The sequence below is a fragment of the Abrus precatorius genome, unplaced genomic scaffold (assembly GCF_003935025.1).
Source record: "Abrus precatorius isolate BTA unplaced genomic scaffold, Abrus_2018 Scaffold3, whole genome shotgun sequence".
Classification (NCBI taxonomy): Eukaryota; Viridiplantae; Streptophyta; class Magnoliopsida; order Fabales; family Fabaceae; genus Abrus; species Abrus precatorius.
The window spans coordinates 4,558,816-4,578,397 of NW_020874373.1; the positions used below are offsets into that span (position 1 = coordinate 4,558,816).

Below are 19,582 nucleotides of genomic sequence, written 5' to 3' on the forward strand. Positions count from 1 at the left end.
GCCACTAAAAAAAGAACTTAGTTAGGCATGACAAGACAAGCAGCCAAAACCTACAATGAGAATGCACTGTTTTTTTTTGTCTTCACAAGGGCCTGCTTTACATTACTACTATGCTATCATTTACGTCATTGTGGGTCTACACTAGTAGGCCCAAATACTATCACTTTCTCTTTTACTCAATTTAACGGGCTTTATCTTTTGGTTCGGGTCGGGCACCGCCCACCCATATCTTGAGACCCGTCGTCATCACCTTCCTGCTTTAACCAGAAATCGACCACGGTGGTGTGCAAAATCACTGGTTGCAACGTCCACGCACAGAAACTCAGTTAGGGTTTTATCTTTCTCTTCGTTTCACAACCATCCATGTCGAAGAGGAAGTTCGGAATCGAAGGGTTCGGCATAAATCGCCAATCAACCTACAGTTTCGAACGATCTCAAGCCCCTCAGCGACTCTACGTCCCTCCCTCCTCCCGCCACGGCCACGACAACTACGAAGACACAGACCTCGACAACATCGAGTACGACGACAACGACGGCGCCAAGGAAGACGGCAATAAAAACAATGGCGGCAACGAGGAGGAGGAAATCGATCCCTTAGATGCGTTCATGGAAGGGATTCACGAAGAGATGAGGGCGGCGCCGCCTCCGAAGCCGAAGGAGAAGGTAGAGGATAGGTATAGAGACGACGAAGAGGACGATCCTATGGAGAGCTTTCTGAAGGCAAAGAAGGACCTAGGGTTGACGCTTGCGTCGGAGGCGCTGCACGCTGGTTATGATTCTGATGAAGAGGTTTATGCTGCTGCCAAAGCTGTGGACGCTGGTATGATTGAGTACGATTCTGATGATAACCCTATTATTGTTGACAAGAAGAAAATTGAGCCCATACCTGCTCTTGATCACTCTTCCATTGATTACGATTCCTTTAATAAGGATTTTTATGAGGAGACCCCTTCAATATCAGGTAATTCCATTCCCTAGCATAGCATAACCCCAAAATTCTGTTAGTTATAACTTATAAATCTTTTGTTATCATTTTTTTTAAGGGTTTAGAAGGTGCTCTATTTGTAGTATTGTGAGTGCTTAGCTTTTTTACTTATACTGCAGGTATGAGTGAGCAGGATGTAACTGAATTTAGGAAGAGTTTGGCTATTCGTGTGTCAGGTTTTGATGTTCCTAAGCCAATAAAGGCATTTGAGGACTGTGGGTTCGCTCCACAGATTATGAATGCTATAAAAAAACAAGGGTATGAGAAGCCCACGTCTATACAATGTCAAGCTTTGCCAGTTGTGCTTTCTGGTAGAGATATAATTGGCATAGCAAAAACTGGTTCTGGTAAAACTGCTGCTTTTGTGCTTCCTATGATTGTGCATATCATGGATCAGCCTGAGCTTCAGAAGGAGGAGGGTCCGATAGGGGTGATATGTGCGCCTACCAGAGAATTGGCACATCAGATATATTTGGAATCCAAGAAATTTGCAAAATCGTATGGTATACGCGTCGCTGCTGTGTATGGTGGAATGTCAAAACTTGATCAGTTCAAAGAACTCAAGGCCGGCAGTGAGATTGTTGTTGCTACACCTGGCAGATTGATAGACATGCTAAAAATGAAGGCGTTGACAATGACGAGGGCAACTTACCTGGTGCTTGATGAGGCTGATCGGATGTTTGATCTTGGATTTGAGCCACAAGTGAGGTCCATTGTTGGTCAGATTCGGCCAGACCGTCAAACTTTACTCTTTTCTGCAACGATGCCTCGTAAAGTTGAAAAGTTGGCCAGGGAAATCCTTACTGATCCTATTAGGGTAACTGTTGGTGAGGTTGGAATGGCAAATGAAGATATTACACAAGTTGTTCATGTAATTCCTTCTGATTCTGAAAAATTGCCATGGCTTCTGGAAAAGTTGCCTGAAATGATCGATCAAGGTGATACCCTTGTATTTGCTTCCAAAAAGGCTACTGTGGATGAAATTGAATCACAATTGGCTCAAAGAGGGTTTAAAGTTGCTGCCCTGCATGGTGATAAAGATCAAGCTTCTCGTATGGATATTTTACAGAAGTTTAAATCTGGCCTCTACCATGTGCTTGTTGCAACTGATGTTGCTGCTCGTGGTCTTGATATCAAGTCAATTAAGTCGGTGGTAAACTTTGATATTGCAAAAGATATGGACATGCATGTCCATCGCATTGGAAGAACAGGCCGTGCTGGTGACAAGGATGGGGTTGCATACACCCTAATAAGTCAGAAAGAGGCACGGTTTGCTGGTGAATTGGTTAATAGCTTAATTGCTGCCGGTCAGAATGTGTCCATGGAGTTGATGGATCTTGCTATGAAGGTTAGAGTGCCCTTCATGACATTCTTCATTTCATCAATGTATTTTGATGTTTATGCAACTTGTTTAATGATTCTAGACTCTCCTATGCAAGGTTTTGTAGAATCTCATATTCATCCTTGTATGATACTCTTGTTGACTTTGTTTGTTCATTGTAATTGTTAATATAATAGTACTATTTTCATGTCAAGAATTAATTATTAATTAATAAATTTTACTTGAAAGAGTTATAAAAGTGGAATTAATACCGGTTGAGGTAACTCTTTAAAAGGCTGAATACATCAGAAACTAACTTTGGTGAAAATTTGACGCCCATAATTAAATATATATTAGTTTTCTTTTGTTTGCATGTTTGAAACTGCCTGTCTTTTTCTAATGGTTTTAAAATCATTGTATCCCTCTTTTCAACTATGGAATAGTTCTTGAAAATTCAAATGCATAAGGGATGGTGTTTAGTAATTGAATATCAAACAAAGGCCTTGGATGTATACAGATAGGAATATCTATTGGAAATGAACAGTTTGGTAAGAGTATGGAGGTACAAAATTATTTTGTGGGTATATTTGTTGGGTGCATGACTTTGAGGCCGATGGAGCTTACTCTGAAGAGAATAAATTGGATTTTGTGACAAATTATCTTGGTCTCCCCTTTTTTCCAGACCTTGTCATCTTGGCTTCTTCATTGCTGATTTGCAGCTATCCATATAAACCTTGTGACCCAAATCTTAGCATGTGCAAAAGCGGAATAATATATTAGTTCTCATAACTATTTAACATAGGTTTAGTAGCACTAACAATAAACAGTTTATCATGGTGGTGCTTTTCTCATTAATAATATATTTATTTGTTGATATACTTATCTGTTTCAAAAAACTTGTCTTTTAGATATCTTAAGATGATTTGAAAGAATCATGATCACTTCTCTCGTATGTATCTTGAAATTTTTCTTGTAATTCACAGGATGGGAGATTCAGATCGAAGCGTGATGCAAGAAAAGGGGGTATGAGATGTGACCTGCATTATAATTGTCTGTAGAATAATAATTGGCTGGGCAAAAACTTGATAAAAAAAGGATAAGATCTGAGAAGCACCCCAGCTTATGACCTTGTCATGAGCCGAATTGTTAATCAGTGGATCTTTGATATTTGTAATTACTTGATTTCAGAATCTGCCTCTTAACATGTCGCATGTTGTGCAGGTGGGAGAAAAGGCAAAGGCAGAGGTGGTGGCGGGGGTGGCCGAGGTGTGCGTGGAGTGGATTTTGGCTTGGGCATTGGATATAAACCAGAGTCAAACATCGCATCATCTAACACGGTTCCAAGTCGATCTGCCGCTGTAAATTCATTGCGAACAGGAATGATGTCACAATTTAGGAGCAACTTCGTTGCTGCTTCATCGAACACACAGAATCAAGAATTCAGTAACAATACAAGCATGGCTGCAAATAAGAGACCAGCACTCCCTGGTTTTGTATCTGGTGGATCAATTGGGGGTGAGATAAATACTCATCAACATACTGCTTCATCAAGTCCTGCTACATCAGCAGTAAATTTCTCTAGTCAAAGTTCTGGAGTAAATCCTGGTCAGAAGAGCACCAACAGGTTACGTTTTCAAAGCTGAACTTGCCACATTAATATCTTGATAAATACTTTTTTTGCTGCTGATGTTTTTGTTTTCTTTTGCTGCAGTTCTAAACCTAGAGAAAGGCGGAGGCCATCAGGTTGGGATAGATAGTGCCCCATGGAAAGACACCATTGTCAAATGTATCAATGTTCCTATACTATAGGTCAAGTCTCGAGTTTGTTTTCTTTGTATTATTAAATGCTCCAGTTTTCAATCACCTATTATTTTAGCTTCTGAAGTTATAAAAAAGGTTTGAGGTTTGTTTGGTTCTATTTTCTATTTTTGATTTTAAGAAGCCGTATAAACAATAAAGTAAAGCATTATCCTACGAAATGTCAATGTGGTCGTCCGCAGGGATCACTGAATCCATAGTTTCGGGTTCTGTAAAAAAAAATGTAATTAATCGTTTTGTATATTACAACTTTAAAGCAAATTTTTAAAACAAAGGGACTAAAGATGTTGGATAGTTTATTTCCCAACAAGTTTAAAAGCAATTAAACAAAATGTGTTGGAGATGTGATTTCCCTCTATCATGTTACCTATCCCCATCTGTGTTTTGTGTTTAGAAGGTGTTAAATTTGATATTAGTGTTATATATTCCTGAAGGTTTGGCTTAATGGTAGAAAGTATGTAATGTTTAGGTGGATACATACATAATCATATGTTCGAATTTTAGTTATATCAATTATATGTAGTTATGTCCTAAGAGTAATTCTGATCTAGACAACCTCACATTCACTAGATTGGAGTGATGATACAATTGAAACTTACAGAAGTCTTCTAAGCATTGCCAGTTGTAATTTAAAATAATAGTATTCCGATGATTTTTAATGATACATCATTAAATAAATTTAACTTTTTCAGTAACACTGAAAATTTATAAAGGCATTAATCATTCGATTATCAATTCATGAAATTTAATTCATACTAAAAAGTTTTACTCATCAATTTATTTGGAATTTTTTAAAAATAAAATACATTTTGTTTCTAATCGATTCCCAAACCTTATTTTAAGGCTCCATTTAAAAATCCATGACAATCGTTGTCTAGAATAAACAAAATTACCGCTATTTCATCTATTTTATAATTCGTATCCGTTTATTTATAATTGTTTTTGCTTTTGGTTTAAAACTCTATTGTGTTTAATTAATTGAAAAAATATCGGTTTGAATTGAAAGTTATTTTGAAAATTTATAATGTTTTATATTTTTTATACATATAAAACCTTGAAATTTATTTTAATATATATTTAAAATTAATGAATAATATCCTTTAAAAATTAATAGACAAAACTTATATGCTATTCTTTAAATGTTATTTTTTAGTCAAAATTAAAATTTTATTTTAATAAAATATTTACATTCAATGCTATCATAAATCATTAAAATAAAACTTTGATTTTAATTAATAAATGATACTAGCAGTCTTAAAAGAAAGATATAACTATACTTTGAACAAAATTGAATAAGATCACAAAATTTTTGTTTTTGAAATAATCATTTTCTTGCAATTAAATTTTTTTAATTCCATAATATACCATCCCTTGAACGAGTTTTATTTGTTAATGACAAATATTTGTAACTTGGTACTTTTATTGTTTTGTTCTAAAAACCCATAAACCCTCTGTGACTCGGGAGTGAAGTGACTCTATTAATGAAAGAAGAAGAAATATAAGTACTTGTATGATTCCTCAGATCTGTTCATCCACCTTCGGTTGAATTCATCGCCTAACATCAGATCCAAAATGTCGATCAGAGATGCGTTTCTATGCTTCTTATTCATCGCAACTTATTCGATTTCAGCTGCTTCTGCGGATTCCATCTATGGCTGCGGTGGATTTGTCCAGGTAATGTAATTTACCTATCTATCAGCCTCTGTAATACAAAACTCGCCGAAATAATTGAAACGCAGATTTCGCCCATCATCAATTTTACGCTTTCTCCTTAGAAACTGCGAGATTGAGTTTTAGCCATTCGGATTGGAAAAACAAAACATGGACGGATCTAAAATTTCTGCTCTAACTCTCAGTTTGTTTGTCGTTTTGTGGTCTCGATATTTCTATTACATTTATCTTGGATGAATCGGTTGTTTATTTTTATTTCTTGCCTTTTTTGTAATATTCGCTCGACGCTTATGATTGCTTACAAATTCGAGTTACGCAGGCGAGTTCTTCGTTGGTAAAGTCGAGGAAACAAACTGATTCCAAATTGGATTATTCAGCTGTCACGGTAAGTACGTGTAATATGAGACTTATTGCATCCTCACTCTATTCTCTTTTTTTTCTCTTCTTCGCGTTTTGAAATACTTTTTAAGTATTTATAATTTATAAATGTTTTAATTGTTTAGCTAACCAAAAGTAAAAGAAAAATGAACACATGTCAGTTGTAAACATACTCTGCCATTGGTCCGCATTTGACTTTGAACTCTAATTATTTTGCACAGTAACTGTAACAACGTTACTGGTTTGCCTGGAGTCCTTGCGTTCAAAATGGCATATTATAGAAAAACAAGACATGCATAAGAAAGCCCCTTCATGTCCCTTTTTATAAGCTATTTTGTGGTAAACTACTGGGAGGAGGATGCGGTGATACATGCACAAGGGAATTCCTGTTTTTTTAATTAGATAATGATGCACTCGTCTCAATTTGCACTTTTATGGCATTTAATTGATCCATTTGTTGTAGGTTGAGCTACAAACAGTGGATGGACTGGTAAAGGATAGAACACAATGTGCTCCAAATGGATACTATTTTATTCCAGTATATGACAAGGTAAAGCTTACTTGAATTAGTGTATATGTAAGCATGTTCTGGGCATCTTCTGTTGTTTACATAAAAACAGAATGGCATATATATATATATACAGACACACACACCTTAAGTTCTTTTCAATGCAATTATTTTCATTACAGGGTTCCTTTGTAATTAAAGTCAATGGTCCTGAAGGATGGACATGGGATCCAGAAAAGGTTAGTTATTGATGTAATTTTCTTATGAGGATTTTTGTTTCTCTTTTTTATGTGACATCTGTATGCATGATCTGTATTTTGTTTCTTTTCTCCTTGATCTTGACATAATCTGAAGTATTCTCCCTACAGGTCTCAGTGGTGGTTGACAATCATGGTTGCAATGGCAATGAAGATATAAATTTTCGTTTCACAGGGTGGGCTATAATATTTATTTTTTATTTTTAAACTTTACCTCCTTCTGCATCCTATGCTTGTGCATGCTCTGAATTTTGAAATTACCGGGGAAAAGTTTTTATATTGTAGGTTCACTATATCTGGTAGAGTTGTGGGAGCTGTTGGGGGAGAAAGCTGCTCAGTTAAAAATGGAGGTCCTTCCAACGTTAAAGTTGAACTATTGTCCCTTTCTCAGGATCTTGTCTCTTCAGTCTTAACTTCATCAACAGGGAGTTACTTGTTTACAAATATAATTCCTGGTAGGGAAGTTTGAATCCATTAGTTGTGCACTTCTGCTATTGTGGAATTTATTACTGCAATAGCATAAGTAGTTGTCCAACATCTGTGTGTATAATATTTATATTTACGTGACACTAGATACAATGAAGTGGTATTAAAGGTACAAATGATTTACAGATAGGCAAAATTGATTTCAAGTTTCCACAATAAAAAATATGATTTCACTGGAGGTGAACAAGATTAATTGCTTGAGAAGTAGATGAGGATGAACTAGATTAACAGGAGGTGAACAAGATTGCCTAATTAATAATATATGCTGTTCACAGTTAGGGTTTAGATTCAAAAAGTTGGAATGAAAGTTTAGTCAGGCATTTAGGTTGAATGGAGAACAAATTTCTGTGTTTACACTTTGCAATCAGTAATACTGTCAGATAAAAGAATTCAATCAGGTAATACATTCATTCTTTTGTAGATTCATGTCTAGAATTAGTTCTTTTGGTTTATTCCATGGGATTTGGCTTAAAAATCATTTATTGTTGCCATGATTTTCCTTATTTGCTAATCTCCTCCTCAAAATTGTTGAAACAATTGGACAACATTCCTAACGTGTAATGTGCAGGAAAATATGAACTCCATGCTTCAAATCCTGATATGAAAGTTGAAGTTAAAGGTTCTACACAGGTCAAAATATTGTGTTTATTCTGATTTCAGCATTTTTCTGTGTTTGTACCGATTTCTTGTTGTCTTTCTTGTGCCACTTTCTAGTCTCATTATACATTTAAAGAACTTGCATATCAAGCTTGCTATTTTTCTAACATAATGCTTCTTGCAGTTGGAATTGGGCTTTGGAAATGGGGTAGTTGATGATGTTTTCTTTGTCCCAGGGTATAGTATTAGTGGATTTGTTGTTGCTCAGGTAATGTTCGTTGAAGAAACATATCTTTTTTACAATGTCACTTTCTTTTTGGAATTGCTATATCATTTTCTTTGTGGAAATATTATGTTATAATTTAGTGAAAGGATCCATATTTGTATGTCTTTGATGTATAGAACAAAAGAATGAATTCTTATTTGCCATGGCTGCTTTATCTATTCATGGTTTTGAGTTTGTTGAAGTATGCTTTGGCGCTCAATCAACTTAAATTTCCAAAATAGTTTGATGTAGTGTACTTTTTAATTTGACAGTTTAATTAAAACTTTTTCCATGTAGTTATGTCTTTTATTTTGGTTCTTCCTTTTCCAGGGAAATCCAATATTAGGAGTCCATATTTTCTTATATTCGGATGATGTTTCTGAGGTAGAATGTTTGCAAGGTTCTGCTAGTGGTCCACGGCAAGGAGTAGCCCTCTGCCATGCTGTATCAGATGCGGACGGAAAGTTCACATTTAATTCAATACCTTGTGGTAATTAACTTTTTAAATGCATATTCTTTCTTTTATCCCCTTTCGATGTGTGTCAAAGTGTGTATGTTTGTGTGTGTTTTGGCTGAAGTGGAGCCCTCTTAAGAACTGCTGAAGCATGTTATTAACATGTCTGATTGGGAGCATTGAGTTTCTAGTGGTTATACATCGATAAAAAATAATATTGTTTCCTTGAGCTTTTTGTCATCTTGTTTTTAGTGTGTGCATTTAACTTTTAAACAGACACCCCCAACTTGCAATTTATATATGGAACTTTGGGGCCATTTAGTTTGTGAAAATGTTTTATATTTTTACTTTTAATTACAAAAATGCCCCTTTATTTTTATTTTTATTTTTATTTTGTTCTCAAAGATTTGTATAGATAATAAAAAATTGTTTCATTATTTTCTATACAAAACAAGATGGTATTTTTGTAATTGAAACTTGAAAGTGAAAACAGAAATCATTTCTCAAATAAACCACCCCTCAATATTCTAGATTCCAGGAACTTCACCCTTCACATAAATTTATAATTAGTTTCTCTTGGTTCTTGATCATGTGAAATTTTGCTTCAATATGGTTCTTGGATTTATGCCTACTTTACTATTGCTATTTGTTTTTCTCATCAAATAATTATACTCTTTTCTGTGGATTGAGCATTTATCCTTCTTCTGTGCTTTGAGAATTGCTTCTTCGGACATACTGCTAGAACATATTTGCTTGAATTTAGTGGTTGCTCCTTTTATCAATCTACAGGAAGTTATGAACTTGTGCCCTACTATAAGGGTGAAAATACAGTATTTGATGTTTCCCCGCCCAGTGTCTCAGTTAATGTTAAGCATCAGCATGTAACTGTGCCGCAAAAATTTCAGGTACATTATATGGATGAAAATGTTTCATACACTTACCACCTTCATTTTCCTGTGACATAAAGTATAAATATAATTTCTGTCGATGTAGGGTACATTAACAAATCTAATTATGTGCACAATTGAGTGCAGGCCTTGCAGCAATACTTTTGTTAAATGAAATCTGAATGCTAGATTGCACTATCACATTTCATAAAAATCCCTTAGAAGAAAATAGATTAGCTTTTTCTGCATCAATTTTCCACATAGATGTTGTATTATTAAACATATGTCATCAGATTCAGAGGCATAGTAAATCAATTTTTTAAAAAAAATGAGATTTCACTTCTTGAATGGGCTGCTAAGTGCAGTATGATTATACTTTATTTGGCATCAAACTACTCAGGGATAGTTGTGTCCCCACTACAGTTAACAACTATTGGGTCATTGCTATGATTAACAATTTACATGTTGATGGAAGAAAAACTGTTTGCTGTCGGTTGCTTATATTTGTGGTTATCATTTACTTTATTTAAATTTAAAACTGCATATGACTGTTAAAAATAGACAAGAAAAAGAAAAAAAAATACAAAAAAAAAGCATATTAAGGTTGGAATTGCAAAACGTCTTGGTATCTAATATAGACACAACTATTTGAAAAGTTATAAACATTTAGTATGCTGAAACAAGTTTGCCGTATTAATAATTCTCATATTTTAATTTTACTAATATCTGTCTATTATTGCAGTTATGTGTTTAGTCTCAAGTATCTGCCATAAATGTAAATTATTACAGGTAACTGGATTCTCTGTTGGAGGCCGTGTAGTTGATGGAAATGACATTGGAGTGGAGGGTGTCAAAATCATAGTTGATGGTCATCAAAGGTCTATTACTGACATTCAAGGATATTACAAGCTTGATCAGGTATTAATTTAGGAGGATGTGCTTCATTTAACTCATCCATTAATTTGGAATTCCTTTTTTTTCCCAGTGTATGGGCATAAGTTTCTCGATTTCCATTTAACTTATTTGGTCTAGAATCTTTGTTTACTTTTGTCTCAATAATATTTCTCTCCCCACTTTTCTTCCTTGTTTGGATAAGTGGCCTTTTTTCTGTCAATCTGAGTATGTTAGTTTTTTCAATCTTCCTGGATACTAATTAGGGCCTAGACCTGTATATTTTTTTATAATCATTTTAGTTGTAATGATATCTTTCAATTGATTGTAGTTTCTTTTACAATTACATTTTATTTTACTCTTTCTTATTTTTATGTTAAATTTATTAGGTTACATCCAAGCATTATACCATAGAGGCACAAAAAGAGCATTACACATTCAAGAAATTGGAGAATTATATGGTAAAATATATCATACAAAGTTTATTATACTGCTCTTTTAGTATGGTAATAAAAAATTGTTAGATGGTAAAAAAAGCTTTGAATTTAGCTTTGATACCTATTCTATAAGAATGAAAAATGCTGCTGCATGGCTCTTGTTTTCAAACTTTGTTTGCTTGCTCAGGTATTGCCAAATATGGCTTCAATAGAAGATATTAATGCCATTTCATATGATCTTTGTGGTTTGGTTAGGATGGTTAGTGGTGGTCTGAAAGCAAAGGTATGCATTTCCCCTTTGTCTAATTATTTTGGTAATGATTTCATGTTAAAGTGAAGGTTGATCTTTTGTTAATCTAGGTGGCTTTGACTCATGGACCTGATAATGTGAAACCACAAAAGAAACAAACAGATGAAAATGGAAACTTCTGCTTCAAGGTATGTTAGCTTAGTGGAATAAATCAATGTTTTTGTTCCTTTTTGTGCTCAGTGTCTCTTCTCTCTTAATATCATGTGGATACAAGTAGCTCAGGCTGAAATAGAAGAGGTGGTGGATTAGGATGTTAAATAAAGATTCTACCATATGCTCTGGGAGTTTTTGTTTTTACTGTTGCTAGCTAGTTTAATAACTATCTTGTTACCCACCCTTGAATCTATCTGATTTATTGTATCTTTTTAATCTTGTGGTCTCAAGCTATGACAGGAAACTTCTGAACCATGGACTACACAATTTATGATGTACTTTTATGCCTATTGACAATTGATTTTTTATGAACTACTCTTGGGATCTTAGAAAGTGGTAACCATCTATCAAAAAGTAGGAATTTGGACTGCAGCTTTGGACCTATGACATAGGTTTTCTAATAAGTCATTTGTTAACAGTTTTAGTAGAACTAGTAACCTGTCATGATTCATGTATCTTGGAAGTTGGAATCTCAATTTTTATTTTTAAGTAATAAAAATAATTCTATGGCTACTTTCTTTAGTGATGTATCTAGAGTATCTGGTGAATTTTGATTGTTCCTTACTACTGATGCATAAATATTTTGTTTGATGTCTAGGTTCTACCTGGTGAATATCGCCTGTCAGCTATTGCTCCTACTCCTGAGGATACTGCTGGACTCATGTTTTCTCCATCTTATATTGATGTTGTGGTCAAAAGCCCGTTGTTGAATATTGAATTTTCTCAAGTAAATCTTCATCCATAGTAACTATAGGTCATCTTGTATGCTTCTTAGTTCTTTCTTCCTTTTCCTTTCATTTTTTTCTTTTCTGCATCATGCTTGCTGAATTCTTTGGGGTATCAAAATTAGAGTCCTTTGTCATCATAGTTGAGCAAGAAAGATCAACCTTATATTGTTGTTTGATGATGACATTAATATAACACTTTTGGACAAGAGTTTAAGGAGGAAATGTACTTTTTAAGAGGATTTAAAATGATTCATCATAAAATACTATTTTTGGTATATTTAATGCAAGAATTTTAAAAATACATTTACATCAGGTAATTTTTCTTTCAGAATGAAGAATTTCAAATGACATCTCATATGGTAGAATTTAAAAATTCCGCATCTATTCTCTCCCAATTTCAATAGATTCCTCAACTTTAGTGCGTCACCATCATTGTCAAAGGAGAGAATGGTGAGTTATCTCAGAATGCTGTTGAAATGGTCATAGAAGGTGCTGTCATCACAGGCAGCCTTGAATCAAGGTGACAGAGATCAGGTTGCTGTCCTTGCTTCAGCTTGTTTATGACAAAGATGCAATTGTCCTTCAAATTTTCTTCCCTTTTCCTGTTTAGTCTCATCAAGGATGGATGAAACAAGATGACTCTAAAATGATTCCACAAAATTTGGTACTTTTGTTTCGTGCTTCCGTTTCAGTGGGATAAACTTCAAATGATTGGCAATTATGTTTTCTTTTGCTAGACTGTGGATCTTCTATGGTGTCACTGTTGGTTTGAGGGTAGTTCATAGGTGTGGATGTGGTGGATGAATGTAAAGTTATTGTGGTTGCAAATTCGTCAGCAAAGATTCAAAGAAGATAGGAGATAGATTTCCTAAATTGAATTTCATATACAATTATCCAAACATTAAGTTTTACTGATGATGGATATTGAATTACATCAATTTTGTTTCATTGCATTTCAAATTCTTTGAAATTTTAAAACCCTCTATTTAAACACAGTTCTTTTGATTCGAATAGAATTAATAACCTAGATTTTATTTTCTATTTATTAATATAATTCCTGTACGGTTGAATTTTTATTTGATTCCTCTAAATGCCTTTTTCTTCTTATTTTCTTAGGGAATCCTATTGATCCTTTCCCCATAAAGACCGGGAGATAACACTGATAAGTCAAAATTTCAAAAATATTGTTCTATTCTGATTGTTTGCTTTATGATTGTAGGCTCTGGTCAATATTCACGGTGCTGTGGCCTGCAAGGAGAAATGTGGTCCGTCTGTATCTGTTACCCTTATGAGACAGGTTGATAAACATAATGAAGAGAGAAAGACAATTAGCTTGACCCCCGAGAGTGATGAATTTCTGTTTTCAGATGTTATTCCTGGAAAATACAGACTTGAGGTTTGCCTTCTTTTTATTTCCAATTTTATTTGTGGTTTGTTTAAGTAGAATTTCTTTGACTGCTTTGAGTGTTAGTTGTTTACTGGAATGTTCTAAATTGTTGTATTTTTCCCCACCATGTAATAATATTTGTTTTTAGGTCAAACATAGTTCACCTGAATCAGTGACCTTGGAAGATAATTGGTGCTGGGAGCAGAGCTTCATAGATGTAAATATTGGAGCTGAGGACTTAAAAGGAATCCTTTTTGCTCAAAAAGGCTATTGGGTGAATATTATCTCCACTCACAATGTTGATGGTTACATGACTCAACCAGATGGTTCAACTGTGAATTTGAAGATTTTGGTATGACAATTATAGTCCATACAGATATATCTGGAAATTGTAGCTTCACAAAATTCACTTTTGTTCTTGTCTTATCTGCAGAAAGGTTCCCAGCGTATATGTGTGGAATATCCTGGCGTACATGAATTTGTTTTTGTTGACTCGTGTATTTTCTTTGGGAGTTCATCAGTGAAAATTGATACACATAATCAATTGGTATGGATAATTCAGATATCCATAATTATATTTTTAAATTTATTTATGTGTTATTGTATTTGGTTCTTTCAAGGATTTTATTCCATCTGGTTTTTTCTTCTTTGGTAGCCTATCCATCTAAAAGGAGAAAAGTATCTTCTCAAAGGACAGATAAATGTGCTGTCTGGTTCACTTGATGCATTGCCTGAGAATATAGTTGTTGATATTCATCATGATGGAGCTGGTGATATTGATCATGCTACAGCTACATTAAAGTCCCATGAGAAGGATCAAACAGCTATATTTGAGTATTCTTTTTGGGCCAATCTCGGAGAAAAGCTTACCTTTGTTCCATGGGACTCAAGGTACATTCGTAGTTCAAACAATTTCAGATAAATGTCTATTTTAGTGACAAGGCTTTTATAGAAAGAGATAGGATCAAGGGAGAAAAATGGACTGTGTGAATACACTAGTGATTATCTCATTACATCTTTGCTTATTTATCCTGAGAGGATTGAATGTACAGCTGTAATAATACAGTACAGTATAGTGGATGTTTTGGTTGACCACACGCACACGCTATATCTAGAAAAAGTATTTATAAATATCAACACTGTATTGTATGTTTCCAGTTTTCATGTAAGGTTAAATGTTATAATTAACTAATCATTTTTGTATGATTCCATGTTGTTTATTACTGTCTTGTGCACATAATGCTCACAATTTTATGATTTTTGGGAGGTTTGTGTCTGGTACTTTTCTTTAACCATTTAATTACTGATCTCTTTTCTCCCAGCCCCTTCCCTCCATAGCTTTGAAAGAAAACCAATTATAGCGTTACTGTGCCACAATTTACCCAATTTATACTGTTGACGTATTCTTGTTTGATTACAGGAACGATGGGCAGAAAAAACTTCTATTTTATCCTAGGGAGCATCATGTAAGCATAAGCATAAACAGATTATTTGTCTAGTTATGTTTTTCTGGGACTACCACTGAGTTTCATTTGCAAAATCCATTTCCTTAGGTATCAGTGACAGATGATAATTGTCAAGCTCATATTCCAACATTTTCTTGTCAACTGGGTGTATATTTTGAAGGGTCAGTTTCACCTCCTCTTTCTGGCGTTCATATCAGGGTTTTTGCTGCTGGAGACAGTAGCATTACTGCACTTAAAAGTGGTGAATTAGTACTTGAAACAAGCACTGGGACCGATGGTTCTTTTGTGGCAGGTCCTCTGTATGATGATGTTGGTTACAATGTTGAAGCTTCAAAGGTAGGACTACTCTCTTTCTCTCTCAAACAAACATAGTAAGACAAAATACTTTATATAAAATACTGAAATGGAGTTGTACTGTTTATCTGCTTATCCATGATGTTTTTGTGTTTGTACCTCTTAGTTCTCATTAAGACCAATGGTCAACAATCTTTGGTTGCGTTGTCTATACCAGTTAAATATGAGGAGTCCAAGAGACAGAGAGGGATAAAATACTGGCGGAGAACTACAACATGGTTTTCTCATTATATTTTGTGTACACTTATGTTTATATACCTACTCTCCCAAGCCCTATAGCATTGGGAGCTACTTACATTGGAGTGGCCTTTTTTATGAATCTATTGCTCTTTACCTCTGCTTAAGAGTATCACTTGATGAAAGATAAATCTAAGTATTCAATTCAAAAGGCCATTTTAAGTTTTTCTTTTTTCCTTCATGTGATTGCCTTAATGTTTTCTACATTGTTTAATTTTTTTATTCATTTTTATATTTGCAGCCTGGATATCATTTAAAACAAGTTGGGCCTTATTCCTTTACTTGTCAGAAGCTTAGTCAAATTTCAGTACGTATACATCACAAAGATGATGCCACAGACCCTATTGCTTCTGTTCTCTTATCTCTGAGTGGTGACAATGGTTATAGAAACAACTCAGTATCTGGGACTGGAGGGACATTCCTGTTTGATAATTTGTTTCCTGGAATGTTCTATTTACGTCCTGTTTTAAAGGTACTATACTGGACATAACTCTTACAATGTTGCTGTCTTCTAGTACTTGTTTCGTCCTTGGCATGCCTGGATTGTCTATCAATCATCTCTGGTTCATGCACTGCTGCACTTGCAGTAAACAATTTCACTTATTTTATTGTGCATCCAAGATCATCTCTACCCCCCAAAGGGTGTAAGAGAGCCTACTTGTGATTGATGAAAAGAAACAAAGTGTGAAAAAGAAAAGGACAGCTGTAGCATTTCACTTTTATGTTAATTATTTAGCTTACTTATCCAGAATCTTCCTGCATTTCTTTTCAGCTTGAACAGGTCACCTATTTTTATACTTGTACTGAATTATTCAATATTTTTTTAGCTTGTGCACAACTCAACCATAACTGATAAGAAGTTGCAAAGTTTGTAAATATGAGGATTTTTCAGAAAATGAAGATGATTAAAATTGTGTTGGTCATTGCTGAAGCTAGATTTTTTATCAGCTGACTTAGCACATATTATCTTATTTCCTAGGAGTATGCTTTCTCACCTACAGCACAGGCAATAGAGCTTGGAGCAGGGGAGTTTAGAGAAGTTATTTTTCAGGCCACGCGTGTAGCTTACAGGTTTCATATTTTTAGCTTTGTGGTCATGATTTTTCTCGTAGATTATGGTTTAGTAGCTCATGTTGGCTCTTATCTTTTTTGTGTGAAAAAGAATAATGGTTTAACTTTTTAGCTGATCTAATAGATTGACTTGTAAGCATATCTATACAAGTATACATGATAATAGTGGAATGCAATACTGCCACTTCTGCATTAGGTTACCTCAGACTTGATGCACACCATTGCAGGGTTACATGAGACTAGTAATTTTTCTTTGGATTTAGCTCTTCTAAAGTGAGTAGATGCGGAAAGTGAGCAAGTGAAGACTTGCCCACTATTAATTCAAATTCAAATATTCTTTAAAAATATAACCAAGTTTAAATCAGATATATAAATCCTTACTTTCCCACTTTACATATCTTCTCATTTTAGAAGAGTCAAATCCTTTTATATATATAAAAAGGGCACTTAAACTAAGTTTGTGAATGGGTTACAGACAATATAAAACTGATATCCAGAGTAATTATGGACCACTATACTACTGAGCAATGGACATGCTTGCATTATTTATAAGATTCTCTATGTTGAAATTATATTAAATTGTTGTTCTTTTCTTCGCTTGCACATTTTAAATTGAGCATACTTTACTCTGAAAGATGCTGAGGTAAATCAACTCATACAGTGCTACAGGCAAAGTCACCTTGTTGTCTGGCCAACCCAAAGGAGAAGTTTCAATTGAAGCCCGGTCAGAGTCAAAAGGCTATTTTGAGGAAACTCTGACAGATTCTTCTGGAAATTATCGTCTGAGAGGATTACTGCCTGATACTGTCTATGTTGTTAAAGTAGCTAAAAGGGATGTTGTGGGCAGTTCTAATATAGAGCGTGCATCTCCAGATTCTATTGGTGTCAAGGTTAGTTCTGGGTAGCTTTCTGTTTGATTTGCTGTGAATGTATTGATCCTGGTGTGAACTTCTTGGTTGTTGTTCCCAGGTTGGAAAAGAGGATATCAAGGGTTTGGATTTTATAGTTTTTGAGGAACCGGAAATGACAATTATAAGTTGCCATGTCGAAGGAAATGGTACAGATGAACTGCGTAAACACCTGATGGTTGAAATCAGGCCAGCTAGTGACACAACCAGGGTAGAGTCAGTCTTCCCCCTGCCAATTTCTAACTTCTTTCAAGTCAAGGGCTTATCAAAGGGCAGACACCTTCTACAGCTTCGATCTGGTCTCCCATCAAGCTCGCTCAAATTTGAATCTGATATTGTTGAGGTCGACTTGGAGAAAAATATTCAAATCCATGTGGGCCCACTGCGATACAGGATTGAAGATCAGCTGAAGCAGGTTGCTTCCTGACTCTACCCTTTAAATTTTTGCCTTACTGCCTTCACTTTTCAAAGTTTGCCATTAACTATTTCTGCTCTCTTCTGTTGCTTTGGCAAATTATATCTTTTTATTCTTAATTCTTGTACATGCAGGAGTTGACTCCAGCACCAGTATTCCCTCTTATAGTTGGATTTGTAGTTGTTGCACTATTTCTTAGCATGCCAAGGTAAGTGTGATATTCCTAATTTTTCTTCCCACTTTAACAGCAACTAGTTTTGAATTTCTATTGACCATGTATCCTTATCGATCTCCTCTCCCTACCCTATACGAAGATTGAAGGATTTGTATCAAGCCACAGTAGACATACCCACGCCAGGACTCAGTGCGACTTCAAGAAAAGACGTGAGAAAGCCAACGTTGCGAAAGAAGACATATTAATTCTCCTTTCCGACCAAAGGAGGCATACGGTAGCATAACTTCTCTTAGTTGAGTTACTCTGATAGTATTCACGTTATCTGATAGGTTCGTATGGGCAGAATGCAAAATAGAATGTAATTATTAAATCTTCCTTGACTGTTTGTATCATTTTTGTACTTCACTTTTTGGCTGAGGAGCAAAGGTAAATGGAAGCAATATGTATCTGTTGCTGGTCAATTTTTATTTTTTCGCATCCAAGGTATTAAGCACGAACGTTTTGACACTTTGGAAGTGCCGGTTGTTTATCATACAATGAAAGAACTGGGTTTTGCATTTTATTAAGGGAATGAATAATGCTATTCGGTTAATTAATGAAGCCAAATTTTTTTTACTATATAAGCTGTATGCTTACCGTATTTGATACGAAAATATTGAGATAAATATGTTGGTCATTGTAAAATTATATAAATTTGATTTTATTAGTCTTTGATTAAATTTTATTTGTTTTTAGTCTTTGTATTTTATTTACAATAATATATTTTTGGTCCCTCATTAGGAGTTAAGAATACATTTTTTCTTATTTTGTTGGGATTAAAATAAATAAAGTTTAATTAGAGACTAAAATCAAAATTTAATGATTTTCGAGGGATTAAAAATATCATTAATCCGAAAATATTATAGTTCGTTAGTTAAAGTTAGATTGGTATTTTATTCTAGGTCGCCAATGGTCAAAGCGGACTAGAAACGTGGATGTTATTGAATAGTAGTAAAATGGGATTAGGCATCTAATGTTAGGAAAAGGAATAAAGTCCAATTTTAGTTTTCGAGATTCTTAGGCGTTAGTCAGTTTGATTCGGAACTTTTACTATCATTCTGTTCAAACTGAAGTGAAGAATAAATAGGAAATTAAAATGAATATTTTATAAAATTAAGGATGCTCGATGCTCGCAGTCTGTTTTTCCTTTAAGTAAATTAAGATTTGCTTAAATAAATAATGATAAAAAAATATATAAAAAAAAATGTAAAATTTGTTTAAGTAAATTTTTCGTAACTAACAGATACATCCTTTCTAGCTATAGTAAAAATTAATCATTTTTTCTATTTTTTAAGAAAAATAGAACTTAAAACACCTCGACACAACCTCAATATAAGAGAGTCCAGATCCTGAGATAACTCAACAGGAGGGAAATCATAAACTA

At 34.4% G+C, this 19,582-nt stretch overlaps 2 protein-coding genes across 4 annotated transcripts; both read left to right on the top strand.

Moving 5' to 3' along the window:
- The first annotated feature begins 210 nt into the window (after positions 1-210).
- On the top strand, positions 211-5,604 carry LOC113860609 (DEAD-box ATP-dependent RNA helicase 24). Of its 2 annotated transcripts, XM_027493035.1 has the most exons (5): positions 252-961; positions 1,105-2,333; positions 3,290-3,329; positions 3,528-3,930; positions 4,018-4,411. In XM_027493035.1, the coding sequence occupies exons 1-5, from the start codon at positions 364-366 to the stop codon at positions 4,061-4,063; spliced, it is 2,316 nt and encodes a 771-aa protein (XP_027348836.1). In that variant the 5' UTR covers positions 252-363; the 3' UTR covers positions 4,064-4,411. The 2 variants fall into 2 exon arrangements, 1 of the variants encoding a protein (XP_027348836.1); XR_003503982.1 differs by lacking the exon at positions 3,290-3,329 and having other exon boundaries at positions 211-961; positions 4,018-5,604.
- LOC113860608 (nodal modulator 1) lies at positions 5,538-18,747 on the top strand. 2 transcript variants are annotated; one of them, XM_027493033.1, is made up of 27 exons: positions 5,538-5,798; positions 6,115-6,180; positions 6,637-6,723; positions 6,864-6,920; positions 7,050-7,114; positions 7,224-7,393; positions 7,993-8,054; positions 8,206-8,289; positions 8,617-8,776; positions 9,530-9,645; positions 10,417-10,545; positions 10,908-10,979; positions 11,143-11,238; positions 11,316-11,393; positions 12,017-12,145; positions 13,366-13,542; positions 13,682-13,885; positions 13,967-14,080; positions 14,189-14,424; positions 14,954-14,999; positions 15,087-15,335; positions 15,832-16,062; positions 16,570-16,661; positions 17,323-17,551; positions 17,631-17,984; positions 18,119-18,192; positions 18,299-18,747. In XM_027493033.1, exons 1-27 carry the CDS (start codon positions 5,697-5,699, stop codon positions 18,402-18,404), a joined length of 3,585 nt encoding a protein of 1,194 aa, XP_027348834.1. In that variant the 5' UTR covers positions 5,538-5,696; the 3' UTR covers positions 18,405-18,747. The 2 variants fall into 2 exon arrangements, with proteins under 2 accessions (XP_027348834.1, XP_027348835.1); XM_027493034.1 differs by having other exon boundaries at positions 5,655-5,798; positions 6,395-6,723; positions 18,299-18,746.
- Positions 18,748-19,582: the final 835 nt, after the last annotated feature.

Excerpts from the sequence above, each read along its gene's own strand:
- LOC113860609 (XM_027493035.1), top strand. The coding sequence starts at position 364 with ATGTCGAAGAGGAAGTTCGGAATCGAAGGGTTCGGCATAAATCGCCAA. Across the intron at positions 962-1,104 it reads GGAGACCCCTTCAATATCAG|GTATGAGTGAGCAGGATGTA; the intron begins GTAATTCCATTC and ends CTTATACTGCAG. Across the intron at positions 3,330-3,527 it reads GCGTGATGCAAGAAAAGGGG|GTGGGAGAAAAGGCAAAGGC; the intron begins GTATGAGATGTG and ends CATGTTGTGCAG.
- LOC113860608 (XM_027493033.1), top strand. The coding sequence starts at position 5,697 with ATGTCGATCAGAGATGCGTTTCTATGCTTCTTATTCATCGCAACTTAT. Across the intron at positions 10,546-10,907 it reads GATATTACAAGCTTGATCAG|GTTACATCCAAGCATTATAC; the intron begins GTATTAATTTAG and ends TAAATTTATTAG. Across the intron at positions 13,886-13,966 it reads CTGTGAATTTGAAGATTTTG|AAAGGTTCCCAGCGTATATG; the intron begins GTATGACAATTA and ends TCTTATCTGCAG.